The 18,526-nt window shown below is 39.6% G+C and overlaps 1 protein-coding gene across 1 annotated transcript; it reads right to left on the bottom strand.

Moving 5' to 3' along the window:
- Positions 1–2,605: 2,605 nt before the first annotated feature.
- On the bottom strand, positions 2,606–16,241 carry colec10 (collectin sub-family member 10 (C-type lectin)). Its single transcript, XM_060920973.1, has 6 exons — positions 16,121–16,241; positions 15,135–15,206; positions 9,683–9,754; positions 7,302–7,355; positions 6,463–6,558; positions 2,606–2,931 (listed from the first exon to the last, which is right to left on the bottom strand). The coding sequence occupies exons 1-6, from the start codon at positions 16,239–16,241 to the stop codon at positions 2,606–2,608; spliced, it is 741 nt and encodes a 246-aa protein (XP_060776956.1).
- Positions 16,242–18,526: the final 2,285 nt, after the last annotated feature.

Genomic DNA, 18,526 nt, shown 5'->3' on the forward strand with positions numbered 1-18,526 from the left:
CTACGCAGCCATGATGCTGTAATTGATGCAGTATGTGGTTTGGCATTGTCATGTTGGAAAATGCAAGGTCTTCCCTGAAAGAGACGTCGTCTGGATGGGAGCATATGTTGCTTTAGAACCTGGATATACCTTTCAGCATTGATGGTGTCTTTCCAGATGTGTAAGCTGCCCATGCCACACGCACTAATGCAACCCCATACCATCAGAGATGCAGGCTTCTGAACTGAGCGCTGATAACAACTCGGGTCGTCCTTCTCCTCTTTAGTCCGAATGACACGGCGTCCCTGATTTCCATAAAGAACTTCAAATTTTGATTCGTCTGACCACAGAACAGTTTTCCACTTTGCCACAGTCCATTTTAAATGAGCCTTGGCCCAGAGAAGACGTCTGCGCTTCTGGATCATGTTTAGATACGGCTTCTTCTTTGAACTATAGAGTTTTAGCTGGCAACGGCGGATGGCACGGTGAATTGTGTTCACAGATAATGTTCTCTGGAAATATTCCTGAGCCCATTTTGTGATTTCCAATACAGAAGCATGCCTGTATGTGATGCAGTGCCGTCTAAGGGCCCGAAGATCACGGGCACCCAGTATGGTTTTCCGGCCTTGACCCTTACGCACAGAGATTCTTCCAGATTCTCTGAATCTTTTGATGATATTATGCACTGTAGATGATGATATGTTCAAACTCTTTGCAGTTTTACACTGTCGAACTCCTTTCTGATATTGCTCCACTATTTGTCGGCGCAGAATTAGGGGGATTGGTGATCCTCTTCCCATCTTTACTTCTGAGAGCCGCTGCCACTCCAAGATGCTCTTTTTATACCCAGTCATGTTAATGACCTATTGCCAATTGACCTAATGAGTTGCAATTTGGTCCTCCAGCTGTTCCTTTTTTGTCCCTTTAACTTTTCCAGCCTCTTATTGCCCCTGTCCCAACTTTTTTGAGATGTGTTGCTGTCATGAAATTTCAAATGAGCCAATATTTGGCATGAAATTTCAAATATCTCACTTTCGACATTTGATATGTTGTCTATGTTCTATTGTGAATACAATATCAGTTTTTGAGATTTGTAAATTATTGCATTCTGTTTTTATTTACAATTTGTACTTTGTCCCAACTTTTTTGGAATCGGGGTTGTACAAAAAAAAGCCCTGAGGTTGAGTCAGACTTCTCAACCTCAGTGTTGATCTTCTCAACACTTACATTTAAACTCATTCATGAATATTCATGAGCAAACAAATGAGCGAAGCTGTAAAATAAATGCACTGAATCTGTCAATCATTGACAGTCATCTTACTCTGACCTGCTTCATCAGACCTATGTTACTGCATGACCGGATTAAAAAATAATAGATGAAGTGGAAAGTCTGATTTTATGTAAAATAGTTAAAATAAATAAATATTATCTTCAGGTTATGAAAGTGTGGTCAGGATGAGGTCATTATGGTCAACTTCCTGTCATGAACCACGTGGCTCTATTTCATAATAATAATAATAATAATAATAATAATAATAATAATAATAATGTGATCTCACAATATAAATAAAAAGGGTGCACTTACTTTTGCACACAGGTCTATCAAAGTTCTAACAGTTTCTCTCTGATCTACTGTGTGATTTGATGATGTCATCATGACCTTTCGTGATAATTACCTCGATGTAATCACAGCGCAGTGACAGGCTGGGTCATAGCCAAAGGATTTTATTTGTTTGTTTATTTGTTTATTAAAGTGTGTTATTTCTGGATTAATGCGCTAAAGTTTCCCACAAACATGTCGTTATAAATCTAGATGGAATATTGACAGGTTGAATTTGTTTTTAATTCATAACACATCTCTCAAAACAGAGACTCATTAAAACATGCAGGAACTATGAATATGCACAATTATGCAAATTAGGGAATCCACACACACACACACACACACACCCTCCTGCCATTTCCTCACTGCTTCATTTCACAATCATCAAACCTGTCAGAATATAGTGTTTGGTTTCCATGACAACCATCTCATCATGAGCTACTTTTTCAAACTGGCACTGCTTAGTGACATCACAACCTGAGAGTAGCTCCGCCCCCGAATCAGCGTCATGCCCGCAGAGCTCCAGGATGAAGTGAACACTGTTTTAATAAACTGGTTTCTTTCTCCAGTGCAGAAGTTCAAATTGAATTTAATCCACATAAAAATGTGACAAAAATTTGAGACAAAGATCATAAAGTCTGACGTAGATCAGTGAAAATGTACAAAATTACATCAGAAACAGCAAATAAACAGCAAAATAGCTTATTATTTCATTTAATATGTAAATTATATGCATAATTATATCTCATTGCTCATTAAGAGATCATTATAAAATAATTATTTGAGAATTTAAGGCAATTTCTTGACATTTCTGATTGGCTCGTCATAAATTTAAGTCTTTTTGAGATAAATGAGAAATTACTGACCAGTGGAATACACTCATTTTAAAATGAAATGATTTTAGAATTGTGTAAATATGAACATATTGAAGAAGCTGAAGAGTGTTTCCATCTCCAAAAGAGTTCCAGGAACAAGAAGAACCTTTGAAGAACTCAGGTGTGTTCCTGAATGAAGGTCCTGCACTTAGTTCCTGGAGAACTCACAGATGTGGAACTTCTCGGCGTCACACTCGGCCCGACTCAGCGCTCCGTCAGACGCCACCTGCGTGCACCTGCGAGCTGAAACTGTTGAGTTCCCCCCATGCTCGGGTTCTCCTTCTGTTCCAATGAGAACATGAGTAAGACCTGCCTCACTGACATAGGAACCCAGCAGTGTGCTGATGTTCTGGCTGTCAGCCAGAGCCAGGGTTCCTCCTCTGAGTCTGCAGTTCAGCTGAGCGTCATTGTGTTTACGCTCCTCCTTCACCAGCAGGTAAAACTTCTGCTCCGTCTCTTTAACACCCAGAATCACTGAGGAGAAAAAAAAAGAATAAGAAGAATGCATCCTAAATACACCTGAGTGGGGCCAATACTTTTGATGCAACAGCAACAGGAAATATAGAGTAGAGTGGGGGGGAAAAGCCCCCCTTAAGGAAAATTCAGTTTTTCTCCAAGTTGAAATGAACCATGTGTTTAGTTTTAATCATAGTTTTTGACAACAGTGACATGAACAATAATGCCACCTAAAGTTTGCCTAAAGTTAATACTTAATTTTTTTTTTTTAACAAAAACAAACATTGTGCCAAGGGGGCCTTTTACCCCCCCAGTGGGGTAAAAGGCCCCCTGAGGTGGGGCAATAGGCCCCCTCACTCAAAAAAAGCTGTTTGGATAGCAAAAGTGTTTACTTAAGCCTATAATGTGAAAGAAACAAGAAAATATCCCTGAATTAATGAATAGATACATTATTTTTTTATATTTCGCATTTTAATTTCAATATAATTTTGTGTGGATTGAACATGAATTAACAAAGAACAAGCTATTCATTAATTCAGGGATATTTTCTTGTTTTTATGAGTGAGGGGGCCTATTGCCCCACCTCAGGGGGCCTTTTACCCCACTGGGGGGGGGGGGGGGGGGTAATTGGCACAATGTTTGTTTTTGTTAAAAAAAAATGAAGTATTAACTTTAGGCAAACTTTAGGTGGCATTATTGTTCATGTCACTGTTGTCAAAAACTATGATTAAAACTAAACACATGGTTCATTTCAACTTGGAGAAAAACTGAATTTTCCTTAAGGGGGGCTTTTTCCCCCCACTCTACTCTAATTATGATAAAAGGAAATGATGCCCCCTGGGGGCCATTTACCCCGCCATTAAGGGGGCGTTTTATCCCACAGACTACACTTTTACAAAAAAGGGTCTTACTTTCAAAATGTGATTCAACTTTTTATACCTAATGTATTTTTTTAATGTACTGACTTGTCTACTTATACCACATACACAGCTGTGATATCTGACAAAATAGCAGCTATCTAAATACAGTTTTACTGATATCTGAAAATTATATCACTTACCATGAAATTTGATTTCTCTCCGCTGTGTTGCTGATATGCGATCCACAGTGGATATTTGTATATCCCCGTTGTCAAGCCAGTCCATATCAACAATAGAAATGTAACTTTGTGCCATCTGGTGGTTATTTTGGGTAAAACAGGCCGGGGGCCTTTTACCCCACGGGGGCATATGACCCCACTCTACTCTACATTTATTTTATTTTTTTAAAACCACATTTAAAATATCTGTCGTGTTATAAAGAAACCAGCACAAGTTATTCAGATTAGGGAGCAATTACTTTTATTTCTCCCTCAGTAACTGATGATCTGATTAAAAAAATAAAACTGTTTTGTGTTGAATTTTTTTCTCTGAAATGATTTTGCATGATAGACTCGGTACCAGAATTCAAAAAAGTGCTTATTTAAGGAGTTAAAGGCATTTTTGAGACAAAGTCGGCAAACAGTCTTATTTTGTCAATTTGGGTGTGCCGAATTCAAATCTGCAATATGCCGAGCTCTATCTGACCTCTCTTGACCTCTAGAGGTCATTGAACTTTGGGCCTGTAAACGTCTCAGCTGAACCCAGTTTCTCAGCTTTCTAAGGAATGAAATGTACTAAAATGATTAATGAAGTTAGCAAATGGCCTTGTTTGTTAAATGTTTGGGTGCTGAATTCATTTTTCATTTGTAAAACGACATATGACCTCTGATAACCTCAAGGTCATTAAACTTGGCCTATAGGCCTATGCATTTAATGCCATTTTTAAACTGACTTTACTCCCCCAAAAAGAATATGAACAGACAAAAAACAAATAGAAAGGAACAAATACAACATTAAATGCCAGTCCATGTACATGTGACTTACTTTTCACAATGAGAATGCCTCGGCGATCACCTTACATAACATTGCATTACATTTAGCGGTTATTGTTTATACAAAGCTACTGAAAAAAGGACAGATTCAGCAGCATACAAAATGTGGGGGCATACAGGGTATACAGGTTCATCAGGGTTAGTATATATGAGAGTTTTCTTCTTTGTTGTTTGTTTTTTGTTTTGTTTTAAACGGGGTAAAGCCTTTACAAAAAACAAAACATTTTGTATGCTGCTGAATCTGTCCTTTTTCAGTAGCTTTGTATAAACAATAACCGCTAAATGTAATGCAATGTTATGTAAGGTGATCGCCTAGGCATTCTCATTGTGAAAAGTAAGTCACATGTACATGGACTGGCATTTAATGTTGTATTTGTTCCTTTCTATTTGTTTTTTGTCTGTTCATATTCTTTTTGGGGGAGTAAAGTCAGTTTAAAAATGCCGTTAAATGCATAGGCCTATAGGCCAAGTTTAATGACCTTGAGGTTATCAGAGGTCATATGTCGTTTTACAAATGAAAAATGAATTCAGCACCCAAACATTTAACAAACAAGGCCGTTTGCTAACTTCATTAATCATTTTAGTACATTTCATTCCTTAGAAAGCTGAGAAACTGGGTTCAGCTGAGACGTTTACAGGCCCAAAGTTCAATGACCTCTAGAAGTCAACAGAGGTCAGATAGAGCTCGGCATATTGCAGATTTGAATTCGGCACACCCAAATTGACAAAATAAGACTGTTTGCCGACTTTGTCTCAAAAATGCCTTTGGGTGTCACAATTCTGGATTTTGGTCCCAGTCTATGATGAATATGCAAATGTCAAGGAAATCAGGATGGAGCCAATACTTTTTCATGGCACTATGAATAAATAAATAAATAAATAAATAAATAAGACATTTGTGTCGATTATAATATTAATGAAGTCATGGTTTTTTTGGGATGTTTATATTTATTCAAACTTTAAAAGTCTCAGGATTCGCGTCACATTTACACATCCCGAACATCTCAACTTCTCTAATTTCAAAAACATCTGTTTAATTTTATTCACAGAAATGAGCAAAAAAGCTAGCATTATGCTGTTACTTTTTTCTTTTTTTTTTTGTGAATTTATTTTTATTTTGTAGCTGAACCGTAACAATAACTGACTTTGGTTTGTTCAAATATATTTTTCCAAAAATATATTAAAAGTAAATATTTATTTAAAAATAAATTAAATTTTGTCGTACATTTTTTTTTATTAACCGCACAAACCAAAATACAAAATTCCCTCAAATGAAGAAAACATTAAAATAGCTACTTGAGTAAATGGGATTATTATTAAAAAATAAAAAGGCTGTAAATTTCTCCACATTTTTCCGATTTGCAGTTTAATGTCACTTCGCTGCGGATCGTTTCATGGATTTATTTCCAGAAAGAAGAAAAATGACTCAAATTTCACAACAAATTCAACTCAACAATTTTACAGAAAATGAATAAAATTGAGTAATTTTATCATATTCTCAGAAGAAATATTGAATAAATTCACTGGTGTTTAAGAAGTGATCGATTTCATACAAATAAAAATCAGGAAAAAATCTGACACACTTTCAGCAAAAAATTCCACAAAAAATTTGGTCTGAAGAAATAAAAAAGTCGTACCGTTTTTCAGGAACTTGATGGCGTTTTTCAGTTTGCTGACGTTGATGTCCATTTGTCCGACTACTTTCCGGTACCTTCCACAGTCACACGTCGAACCTGAGATCCAAAAATCCAACAAGTGACGAAACTCAATGTTCCAGAGAAGCGTTTCTGTTCCTGATTAAATCCAGCGCACGACCTCCAAAAACCCCTCAGAAACCAAACACTCAAACACCGACTCAGCGAAAATCACACGCGGTTCACTTCAACTGAAATCAAATTCAGTCTCTTTTTTTTTTTAGACAAAAAATGGCCAAGCGTCAGAAAAAAGGAACGAAACCCAACCACGTTTTAAATTTTAAATAAAATATCTCAAAATGAGCTCAGGGTTTTTTTTAAATCAAATTTATTCATTTCAATATATTTTATTATTCAAATTAATCTGAGTTGTTTGAGAATATTTCTATCAGATTATTTAATTTATACAAATTTTTATTTATTTTATCTTTTATTTAGCAACATTTCCATCATGTTTTCTGTAATTATCCACCAGTGAAGTAAAAAACACAATCATCTGATGATAAAACGATAAATATCATTATAAAATGTTTCATGTCATGTAAATTAGGTTTCATAATAATAATAATAATAATAATAATAATAATTATTATTATTATTATTATTATTATTATTATTATAGAATACAATAATCTTTAATCTGTGTTTATAGTTGAAATTATAGAAAGATGATCAAAAATAAAAAATAAAAATGGAAATAAAAATGAGAGAGAGAGAGAGAGAGAGAGAGAGAGAGAGAGAGAGACAGACAGAGAATTGTTCCAGATGTTTGAAGCCTTTACCTGCTTTCCCCTTCATCCCTGAGGGACCAGCGCTTCCTCGCTCTCCCGTTTCTCCTGTAAATCACATCCTCACTGTCATCATCATTCACGACAACATACAGTACATAGACCTAAGTGCAAAAGTTTGGACACCCCGAGCAGAAGATGAGGAAGTTTTTTTGTTTTTTTAATGTTTCTTTTTTCATCATGGTTATAAAAGCTGAGGTTCAGAGATTAACAAGGAAAAAAAATGAATGACATCAGTTCATCATTTTCTCTCATTTGTGGATGTGATTATTTGTGGATATTGAGAAACAATTTTGACTTTTGTTTCTTTTCGATCCTTGATTTGAATTCTCTGTACTTGTAGATGAATTGCAAAATGAATTATTTAGGAAAGTGACTTTTTTTTCCCTCACTCAGGGGACAAGAGGGCACAAACTTTTGCACTAACTGTGATGTGAGAGGAAAGTGAGCTGGAGTTCAGGAGCCTCAGGAGGGCCCGTTCATGTTCCTGCAGAGTGAGAGATGTCCAGCAGGTGGCAGCAGAGCACCAGAGCAGAGTTTCAACACAGGAGCCAGTCTGAGGCTCAGAGAACAAAACAGCACACCTGGGACTTTTAATGGACATTAAAACGAAAATTATATTTACAGAATCCAGTTCCTCATTTCCTCAAATTTTATCTCTCATTTTATCACAGAGACAAATTTCACTCCTTCAGTTTAGCTTCGAGGCTAATGTGGAGGCTAATGCGGAGGCGAACGGATAAACTGGTTCGCGCTCGTCAAACTTCAGCGTTAGATTCCTCACAGTCAAAAACAATCCTTTTGTATTTTTAAATATTACATTTTAACCCATAAATGAAGTGGTTTGTAAGTGAGTTTGTTGATTTTCACAGAAAACTGCGTGTAAAACACCACAAACATGTTTTTCTCATTTAACACACAAACAAACCGATCCAGCTCACAATCAGCACTGAAATCACATTCAATTACCGACAATTACAAGCATTCATTTAAATACACAACAAGTTTATCTCAATTTATTTACAAGTTTCCAGTTTAGTTCTGATCTGTGAGTCTGGATGAGTCCACGAAAGGCCCTCATGAACATCTCAGTATTCAATAAAACATCAGGGTTTTAATGTGCTCTTCTCATTTTATTGAATATTTTATTATCATGAAGCTTGTTTTTGCACATTTCAAGCCGAAAAACATTTTAATAGTCCTTTTTTCATTATTTTTCAAAAGAAGCAAAATGATCTGCTGATCCAAGACGAGTTTAGCTTACAGATGTTTATCAAAATCCAGTGAGAAGAAATATTTACTAAATTAAGTGCTATGGTGGTTTTTTTTGTTGTTGTTTTTTTCCGTAGTGTTTACTGTACACTTGGCCTAAAGGCTGATGAGGAAGAGTCGTGTGTGTGTGTGTGTGTGTGTGTGTGTGTGTGTGTGTGTGTGTGTGTGTGTTTTGAAAACGTTATGGTCGTACTGTGCGTCAGTTGACTCTTTTCCGCTGAACTGAAATGGACTTAATTTAGGTTTTTTCTCATGAATCTCCGGAAAACAACCCATAATCCTGATGTAATGTTGAAAAGCCCAACGTACACGCTGTGATTGTGTAAGTTTTTACCCCCCATTGCTGTGAAACAAGGAAATTATTTATCGTGTTCACAACTGACACACACACGGTGGTGGTAGCATCACATGGAGAGTGACTCGTCATGAATAAAAAAAAACATGTCCAGGAAACATATGAATCAGGGTTTTGTTTTTCGCTTTGGATCATTCCAAACGTTCTACACCCACCACTTTTGTTGGAAAACAGTGAAAAGATCAATTAATGACGTGCTTCACATCCGGCTCTGTTTATAATAAAACTCGAGTGGGAATCAAACTAAATGCGGCCGTGTTTCAAATGTTTAATGTTCTGAGTTTCTGTCTGCTTTGCTGTGAGATTTGTTGCTTGCAGAAATGTTTTTCTACACTGATTTTCCTGCCATCGCGCTATCTTCTAAAACCCGGCGAGAGCAGCTACCTAATAATCTCAGATCGTCCTACAGCCAGACAGGAAGTGGTTAATTCTGGACAGGAAGTTTGGCCTATTAGGAAAATGCTTCCTTGAAATCACCCTGGCAATGAAGAATAACGTGATTAATTGGTTCATCAGCGAAAACTGGTGGAAATTAAATCGGACATCCATTCAGCGATGAAATAATCCGGTGTTAGGTTCGGCGACTGGGAAGGTTCCATCCTGGATCTTCTCCATCTGGTGTAAACATTTCTAAGACTGAGTCGGAGTAGAACATTCACGGAACAGGACATGTCAAGAGTTGTGATTCTTTTCTTTTCATCACAAACCTCACCGATTCAGATGATCGACACGGCTGCAGTTTTCTCACCTCGCTCTCCTGCAGGACCAGACTTCCCAGTTCTCCCAGCGTCTCCTTTCTCTCCATTCTCCCCCGGGGTGCCTGCAACACCACACAATGGGGAACAGAGCAGAAAACTGAGCATGATATTATATTAAAGCGCTGAGCATCTTAAAGCCTGGTTTCTTCATCAGTTTGTGTCAGACGTCTGGAAGATGGAGTATGAGTCTGATGAAATGCAAATGAGATTTTCTGAAACATCAAAGCTTTTCATGTTGCTTTGAAGTTCTGAGCAGTTCTCCTGAAGAACATATTTGTTTAACACAATTCAAATCTGGGGCGGCACGGTGGTGTAGTGGTTAGCGCTGTCGCCTCACAGCAAGAAGGTCCTGGGTTCGAGCCCCGTGGCCGGCGAGGGCCTTTCTGTGTGGAGTTTGCATGTTCTCCCCGTGTCCGCGTGGGTTTCCTCCGGGTGCTCCGGTTTCCCCCACAGTCCAAAGACATGCAGGTTAGGTTAACTGGTGACTCTAAATTGAGCGTAGGTGTGAATGGTTGTCTGTGTCTATGTGTCAGCCCTGTGATGACCTGGCGACTTGTCCAGGGTGAACCCCGCCTTTCACCCATAGTCAGCTGGGATAGGATCCAGCTCGCCTGCGACCCTGTAGAAGGATAAAGCGGCTAGAGATGATGAGATGAATGAGAATTCAAATCTGGGAAAATAAGAATTTTGGTCCTTGAGCTTAATGAGGCTTGAACTGATGTTTCCTCAAGGGTTATTTGGACAGTTAAGGGTTCTTACCTTCTTCACGAAAACCCAGAGAACCATCTCAGACAGGGAAACGCTTAGTTCGAGGGTTCTACTGAGAACATTTAAGTTTCCAGAGGAACAAAAAACACTTCTTATAGAGGTTATAAATTAAATCATGCAACCTCACCACGTACAGTGGTGGTTGAAAGTTTGTGAACCCTTTAGAATTTTCTATAGTTCTGCATAAATATGACCTAAAACAACATCAGATTTTCACACAAGTCCTAAAAGTAGATAAAGAGAACCCAGTTAAACAAATGAGACAAAAATATTATACTTGGTCATTTATTTATTGAGGAAAATGATCCAATATTACATATCTGTGAGTGGCAAAAGTATGTGAACCTCTAGGATTAATAGTTAATTTGAAGGTGAAATTAGAGTCAGGTGTTTTCAATCAATGGGATGACAATCAGGTGTGAGTGGGCACCCTGTTTTATTTAAAGAACAGGGATCTATCAAAGTCTGATCTTCACAACACATGTTTGTGGAAGTGTATAATAGTACGAACAAAGGAGATTTCTGAGGACCTCAGAAACAGCATTGTTGATGCTCATCAGGCTGGAAAAGGTTCTAAAACCATCTCTAAAGAGTTTGGACTCCACCAATCCACAGTCAGACAGATTGTGTACAAATGCAGGAAATTTAAGACCATTGTTACCCTCCCCAGGAGTGGTCAATCAACAAAGATCACTCCAAGAGCAAGGCGTGTAATAGTCGGCGAGGTCACAAAGGACCCCAGGGTAACTTCTAAGCAACTGAAGGCCTCTCTCACGTTGGTTAATGTTCATGAGTCCACCATCAGGAGAACACTGAACAACAATGGTGTGCATGGCAGGGTTGCAAGGAGAAAGCCACTGCTCTCCAAAAAGAACATTGCTGCTCATCTGCAGTTTGCTAAATATCACATGGACAAGCCAGACAGCTATTGGAAAAATGTTTTGTGAAGGATGAGACCAAAATAGGGGCGGCACGGTGGTGTAGTGATTAGCGCTGTCGCCTCACAGCAAGAAGGTCCTGGGTTCGAGCCCCAGGGCCGGCGAGGGCCTTTCTGTGTGGAGTTTGCATGTTCTCCCCATGTCCGCGTGGGTTTCCTCCGGGTGCTCCGGTTTCCCCCACAGTCCAAAGACATGCAGGTTAGGTTGACTGGTGACTCTAAAATTGAGCGTAGGTGTGAATGTGAGTGTGAATGGTTGTCTGTGTCTATGTGTCAGCCCTGTGATGACCTGGCGACTTGTCCAGGGTGTACCCCGCCTTTCGCCCGTAGTCAGCTGGGATAGGCTCCAGCTTGCCTGCGACCCTGTAGAAGGATAAAGCGGCTAGAGATAATGAGATGAGATGAGAGACCAAAATAGAACATTTTGGTTGAAATGAGAAGCGTCATGTTTGGAGAAAGGAAAACACTGCATTCCAGCATAACAACCATATCCCATCTGTGAAACATGGTGGTGGTAGTATCATGGTTTGGGCCTGTTTTGTTGCATCTGGGCCAGGACGGCTTGCCATCATTGATGGAACAATCAATTCTGAATCATACCAGTGAATTCTAAAGGAAAATGTCAGGACATCTGTCCATGAACTGAATCTCAAGAGAAGGTGGGTCATGCAGCAAGACAACAACCCTAAGCACACAAGTCGTTCTACCAAAGAATGATTAAACAAGAATACAGTTAATGTTTTGGAATGGCCAAGTCAAAGTCCTGACCTTAATCCAATCGAAATGTTGTGGAAGGACCTGAAGCGAGCAGTTCATGTGAGGAAACCCACCAACATCCCAGAGTTGAAGCTGTTCTGTACGGAGGAACGGGCTAAAATTCCTCCAAGCCGGTGTGCAGGACTGATCAACGGTTACCGCAAACGTTTAGTTGCAGTTATTGCTGCACAAGGGGGTCACACCAGATACTGAAAGCAAAGGTTCACATACTTTTGCCACTCACAGATATGTAATATTGGATCATTTTCCTCAATAAATAAATGACCAAGTATAATATTTTTCTCTCATTTGTTTAACTGGGTTCTCTTTATCTACTTTTAGGACTTGTGTGAAAATCTGATGATGTTTTAGGTCATTTTTATGCAGAAATATAGAAAATTCTAAAGGGTTCACAAACTTTCAAGCACCACTGTATGAGTAATATTGACACACTCTGGTTCCTCCTCAGGTTCTTTACATAGTTAATAGAACCTTCTGAAGTTCTAAATATCATAGACATTGAAATATTTTGATATTTTGCTTTATGTTTGTTATTAAAGAAACATCTGCACACGTCCACTGAACTTTTAATGGTCCACTGGATGATAAGGGTTCTAAGTGTTCCACATGGGCCCTTTTATCGTGCACGAAGCTCTTCCAGGGTTCTTCGGATAGTTAAAGGTTCTTAGCTTCTTAAAAGGGTTTTATTGGAACCTCCTCTCTGATCAAGAAGCACTGATTTCAAAGGTTCTATCTGGAACCTTAAAGCGTTTCCTGAAAAGGACAAACACCTCCCTAAGATTGTAAGAACTCTTACTGATCCAAAGAACCTTTTGAAGAACCGTTCTGATGCCACAGATGTTGAATACATTTCCACACTTTTTAATGAACTTTTACTGTTTTTATTCTGCAAATAAAGTGGCCTTCAGGTAGAACCACACTCTTCCACAAAGTTGTTCTCCAGGGTTCCTTGGGTTCTGATTGGGAAACGCTCACAGGATTCAACACGAATCAACAACTTTCACACGTTCCTCATGGAACTCATTCGGAGGTCAGCCTGAAGAACCCTGATGACTCTAGATTGAACATTTGTTTCTGCTTTTCCTGAAAGCAATGCTAGAGCACATCAGTGAGAGAACGTTCAGAGCACTGCCGAATGATCTCTTAATGGTTGTGTTCCAACATCTTTGTGAAGAATTTTGGGTTTTGGAATCTGCACTGATGCGAGAACCGCTGGTGTTTAATCAGGGATAAACATTCCTGAGATTGGGAGATGGATTAGTGTGGGTTCTCACACAGTCTGACCAAAACTAAACCCTTCTTTCAGCACGTCGGCTCGGTCGTGTCGTTATGGTGAATTACGCAAAGCAGAACTCATCGCTCATTATTTATTCGAATTTGCGTCTCATGTTTAGATGAAAAAACGACAAATAAACTGAACTCAGCTCTAATTCCATTGTGGTGCTAAGTGAAAAGTAAGCAGGACAGCGTTCCTCTTTCATTTTCACACCATTCCCGGCATCTCACTCTCACTTTCTGTGTGTGTGTGTGTGTGTGTGTGTGTGTGTGTGTGTGTGTGTGTGTGTGTGTGTGTGTAATTAACACGTCTGAGGTGACTTCCCTCAGGAGGAGACGTGGTTTGGCAGAACCTGAGTGCTATTCAGCTCACGCCTTTGCCCAAGGACACATCAAACACACACACACACACACACACACACACACACACACACACACACACACACACACACACACACACACACACACACACAGAATGCCAGTTTGCAGCTCTCACTCCATCTTTTCTGCTCCTGAAAAATGTTCCTGTGGCACTCAGTGAGTTCTTCATCAGAATGTTTCATCGTGATCTTCTCAGATCATTTCCTCTCCTGATGCACAATAAATAGTTTTTTTAATCACTCTGATTTGTTTGATTTTTTTTTTTTTTGCTTGGGGTTTTGTCTCCCAAAAGTTCTCTGTAGAACCCAAACCCTATCATCAAGATCAAGTGTACATTTTAGAACATTTAGAACTCTCAGGATTTTCTTCGTTGTCCTTCTGAGAGACGTTTCTCACAGCACAATGTTTCCAGATCAGGTTCCAAGTCCAGTAGCATTGTCCCATCAACCCAAAGAACCTTCAAAGAAACCTTGAACACCCTTCAAAAAGTCTACCAAGTCAGGAGAAGTTAAATCACAGGTTCTAGAAACAAAGAAGAAAATGATGATAAGGAATAATTTGGAGCTTGGGCCACACCCTTACCCAGTTAATGTGTCCAAAAAGGGGTTTCCAATGGTTCTTTAAAGGTATGTTGGATGATTAACGGTTCTTAGCTTCAAAAAAAAAAAAAAACTGCTGATAGGGAAAAAATTTTCAAGATTCCACCAGTGGGAGTAGAATCTATCAGGTGTTTAACATTGAGTTAATCTGTCTTGTAACTTGAGAGACTCCAAGAAAAAAAGGTCTTTCAAGGTTAAAACCCTTTTAAGAGATTAAGAACTCTTGATTATCCAACAATCCCTTGGAGAACCCTTGTTTCTAAGAGCGTCTGATGGGTTCTAGAAAGCAATGAATGATAAACCAAGGGTTCTTTCAGGGCTCTTTGGATCAATAAGGCTTCAGAACTTCCAAAAATAGTTCTACCTTGAACTCATTGTGACAGAGAAACCTTTTCTCAAAGTTCCCTATGGACCATGCTGTAGTCATAGTGATACTTTATCGCTGGGCCTGTGGTACAACGATCAACACAGCAGTAACATACAGTTTTTATATGTTCTTCAACATCTCATCAGTTCAGGTTCTCCAGGACGAGTGGTTAAGATCACTGTTCCAAGATCTAAGAGTTTAGATGGAATTACTGGCAGCTCGTGAGAATTTGGAGTCCTCAAAATGGAGTCGGGGGCAAAAACAGTTTGAGAACTGTTTCTTTAATCCCTCAGGAACAGACGTTGGGTTTATCGGCACACTGATGATATCATACAGACCTGTGTGTCCCGGCGGTCCAGTTTTCCCGACTCGTCCATCATCTCCTGTATCGCCCACCTCGCCGGGATCTCCTGTGGAGAACAGCGGGGAGAACGTTTTACATCTGGAGTTGCTCGCGCATGAGGACGTGAACACACACACACACATCTGTATTTCATTAACACTTTCTATTCACTTTACAGACAACAGTGATTTCATTTTTGTCTTTTTCCTTCTACCTCGACGTTCCCAGAAAAACGACACACTGAAGAGTAAAATGTTCCTCAACGCCATGATGAAACGGTGCAACGGCTCAGAGCAGAAACTTTCACACGGTCGCGTTCAGTGAGAGCGAGGCTGTAAATGACGGAATGGGGCTGGAACTCGGGTTCTCTCAGCAGGGTTCCGGTTATATGAGCTTCAGTAGCCGAGTATCAGAAGAACACGTTACTGAGCCTCTTAAATCCAGCATGGTGATGTTTTATAAGGAAAAAATTGTTGGATTTTTTTTTTTTTATGAGCTCGGTTCTACAGTAGCTCTAACTCAACTGGACATTCTCCACTTATGCAGGAGCTTTATGAGTTCTCCACAAGAACTGATGAGGCCTCTGATAAGAACATTTGGGAAAATTTAACCCGATTCCAGTCACATTTATTCAGCACTACGAGATCTTCCAGGTCATTGTTAATGAAAGTTAATATTTGCTTTTGATAATCTTTGTAAAACAGTAGAATGATGTGAAAATAAATATTTGTTAAGTCTGTCATCAGAATTTTAGATTTTTCAGCTCAAACTTTTTTCTGTTTAAAATGAAAGAGAAAGAATGCACTGATTTTTCCGAGATGTCACTTGATTAACATTTTGAACGTTCACTGAGTTTGTGTAAAAATGCAGGAAAGTGATAAAAATTAGCTGAACGTTTACTGAGCCAACAGAACCGAAGGATTTCAACACTTCTGGACCTCTTTTTTTTTTCAAAACTGCAGGAAGTGAACAAGTGAGTACCTTTGGATCCGGGTAAAATGGTGTTGGAACAAACATCCATGGAGAACCCTGATGAAACGCCGTAAAGAACCAGGAACAAAAGCAGCACCAGAGTTTTCCTGAGGAGCTCCTGTGCAGCCATGTCTGTGCAGCACTGCAGTCGAGTGGACGGAGGAGAACCTCGGCTCTGCTTGTGTTTACAAAAACCTTATCACATCATTGTCCAGCTGTCAAACAACACTGTCCAGATCCCACACGTTCTCCTCCACCCTCTGAGAATGGGAGCTGCGGTATTTACAGAAAATGCTTGTGAATGTTTTCTGGAACAAATTCAATCAAATCAGGTTCTGCACGGGTTCCATCTGACTGAGCGCTCCAGTGGTGGAACAGTTAGAACTTTATTGGAGATAGAGCACTGACACTTACCAAGTTACCCGGTTAATACATTCACTCTTAGATACGAGGTTCTTCATGGGTTCTTTGAGGGTTCTTAGCTTCCAAGTTCTTCTTAGTACCCTTTCTAGTAGGTTCCTGTTCAACATTTAGCCAAACTCTCTTGATGTCTTTTAATGTTAGAACCCTTTTACGTAGGAGCTTAACAACTTTTAATTAATCCAACAAACCCTTAAAGAACTCTTGAAGAACTGTTTTTCTAATCTTAGACATGTTTGAGGTATTAAGAAAACAATAATGTGAAACTATCTGGAGGTATTACACTGTTAGTACATCCATGGGTGGAAGTTCTTCCAAATGGAAGGTTCTTTAAGGGATCTTAGGATAAATAAAGGTTCAGAGCCTCCAAAAATTTTTCTACTTGGAACTCTTTCTGACTTTCATGATTTCCTCAGATGGATAACTGAAGAAACGGGAATGCTTTGATTTTTTTTTAAGATAAAACAGTTCATGGCATCTTGAAAAGGTTCTGAGTTCCCATGGTGCAGTGGAAGAGAGAACTGAAAACTGTATGTTGTATGTTCTTCAGCGTTTCTTCAGTGAATAATTTCTCCAGGATGAGTGGTGAAGTTGAGGAGTTGAGGAATCTGGATGATGGAAATACAGAAGCTCCTCATCTTCGTGTGTTTAAGTCTTTTCTCCATCCAGTGATTACTCAGAATATTATTAATTTAGTTCTTGACACCAAAACCAGTGGAGGTTTTGGAGACATCAGAAGAAATCATGGTTCTGCAGCTGGCTGTGATGTCATCTGACCGTTGACCCTGAAGAGAAGAGTCCTCCAGTAATGAGAATCTCTGTGTCTGTCTTTTTGACCTCGCTGAATTCCGGTTGTTTTTGAGGTTCTGGAGTGATGGAAGTCTTCCTCACGTGGTTTTGGCCAAGCTTCCTCAGGATCTTGTGTTTCCTCTCTGCTGCTCATCGATGTTCGAGACCGTCGGGTTGTGCGACCTCGAGGCCGGCGTGCGGAACACACACGGTGTATAAATGGTCTATAAATGTTCTCGGTGCTGAGACAGGCCTTGCTCATCTCCCTGGAGTTTTCGTTTTTGAGTGGAACCCTTTCGCGCTTGTGGTCGTCTCTGCATGCACCGTGACTCTGACTCTATTACAGCAAGGGCTAATTGTTTACATGTGGTTTAATGGCCGTCTTTTCATTTCGCCGGCGCGCTCCGGAGTGATTCACACTGCAGCGGCGAGGACATTTATAGGACTGGAAGTAATGTCACGCCGCAAATTGCTTGCAGAACATCCAGAGGCTTTTACGAGCGATCTGAAAATGCCGTGAGTGCAGGAGAACGATGCGACGACGGCCAGGAGGAGGTCTGAATCCGAGTTCCACTCCGCTTGTTTTATGATTTCACCGTCTGTGAAATGTTCATGTCGGCCTGTGACTGTGTGTTTATTGTAACTTTGAGAAATGAGACAGCGTGATTGTTATTGTGGGAAAGTACGAGGCATTACTGAGAGGTTTTTTTGGTCTTTGTGTTGTTCTACGAAAAAACCTTATGTCACGTTGACAACGCTGTCGAGACTCCATGACCGTCGGACTAAATCGGATCTGTCGGTTCTTCGTTAATCAAATCATCGTCTCCGCCCAGTTTACTCGGCACCTCATTATCGCTTTACTGCTTCACCAGGGTGTTGTTTTAATGCGACGTTTTATTGGTTTTGTGATCCAGCTCTCAGTTTGACCTCTTGACCTTTTTCTCAGCCGTGTTTTGTTGTTTCCGCCCTGGAGGAGGCAAAGTCAATCTGTAAATAAACACTAATGACTGACGCGGGTGCGGGAACGATAGCCAGTTTAACAATACTCAGTTTAACAATAGTCAGTTTACACAATCTGTTTTTGTGCTTTGAGGTTCAGTTTTTTTTTTTTTTTTGACAGTCGAATTTTGACCCAACTAAAAGCTTCCCCCTTTCTTCCGACAGCTCCATCGACTATTTATGATTTTTGGCTCCGATGTGCTGGAG

The sequence above is a fragment of the Neoarius graeffei genome, chromosome 5 (genome assembly GCF_027579695.1).
Source record: "Neoarius graeffei isolate fNeoGra1 chromosome 5, fNeoGra1.pri, whole genome shotgun sequence".
Classification (NCBI taxonomy): Eukaryota; Metazoa; Chordata; class Actinopteri; order Siluriformes; family Ariidae; genus Neoarius; species Neoarius graeffei.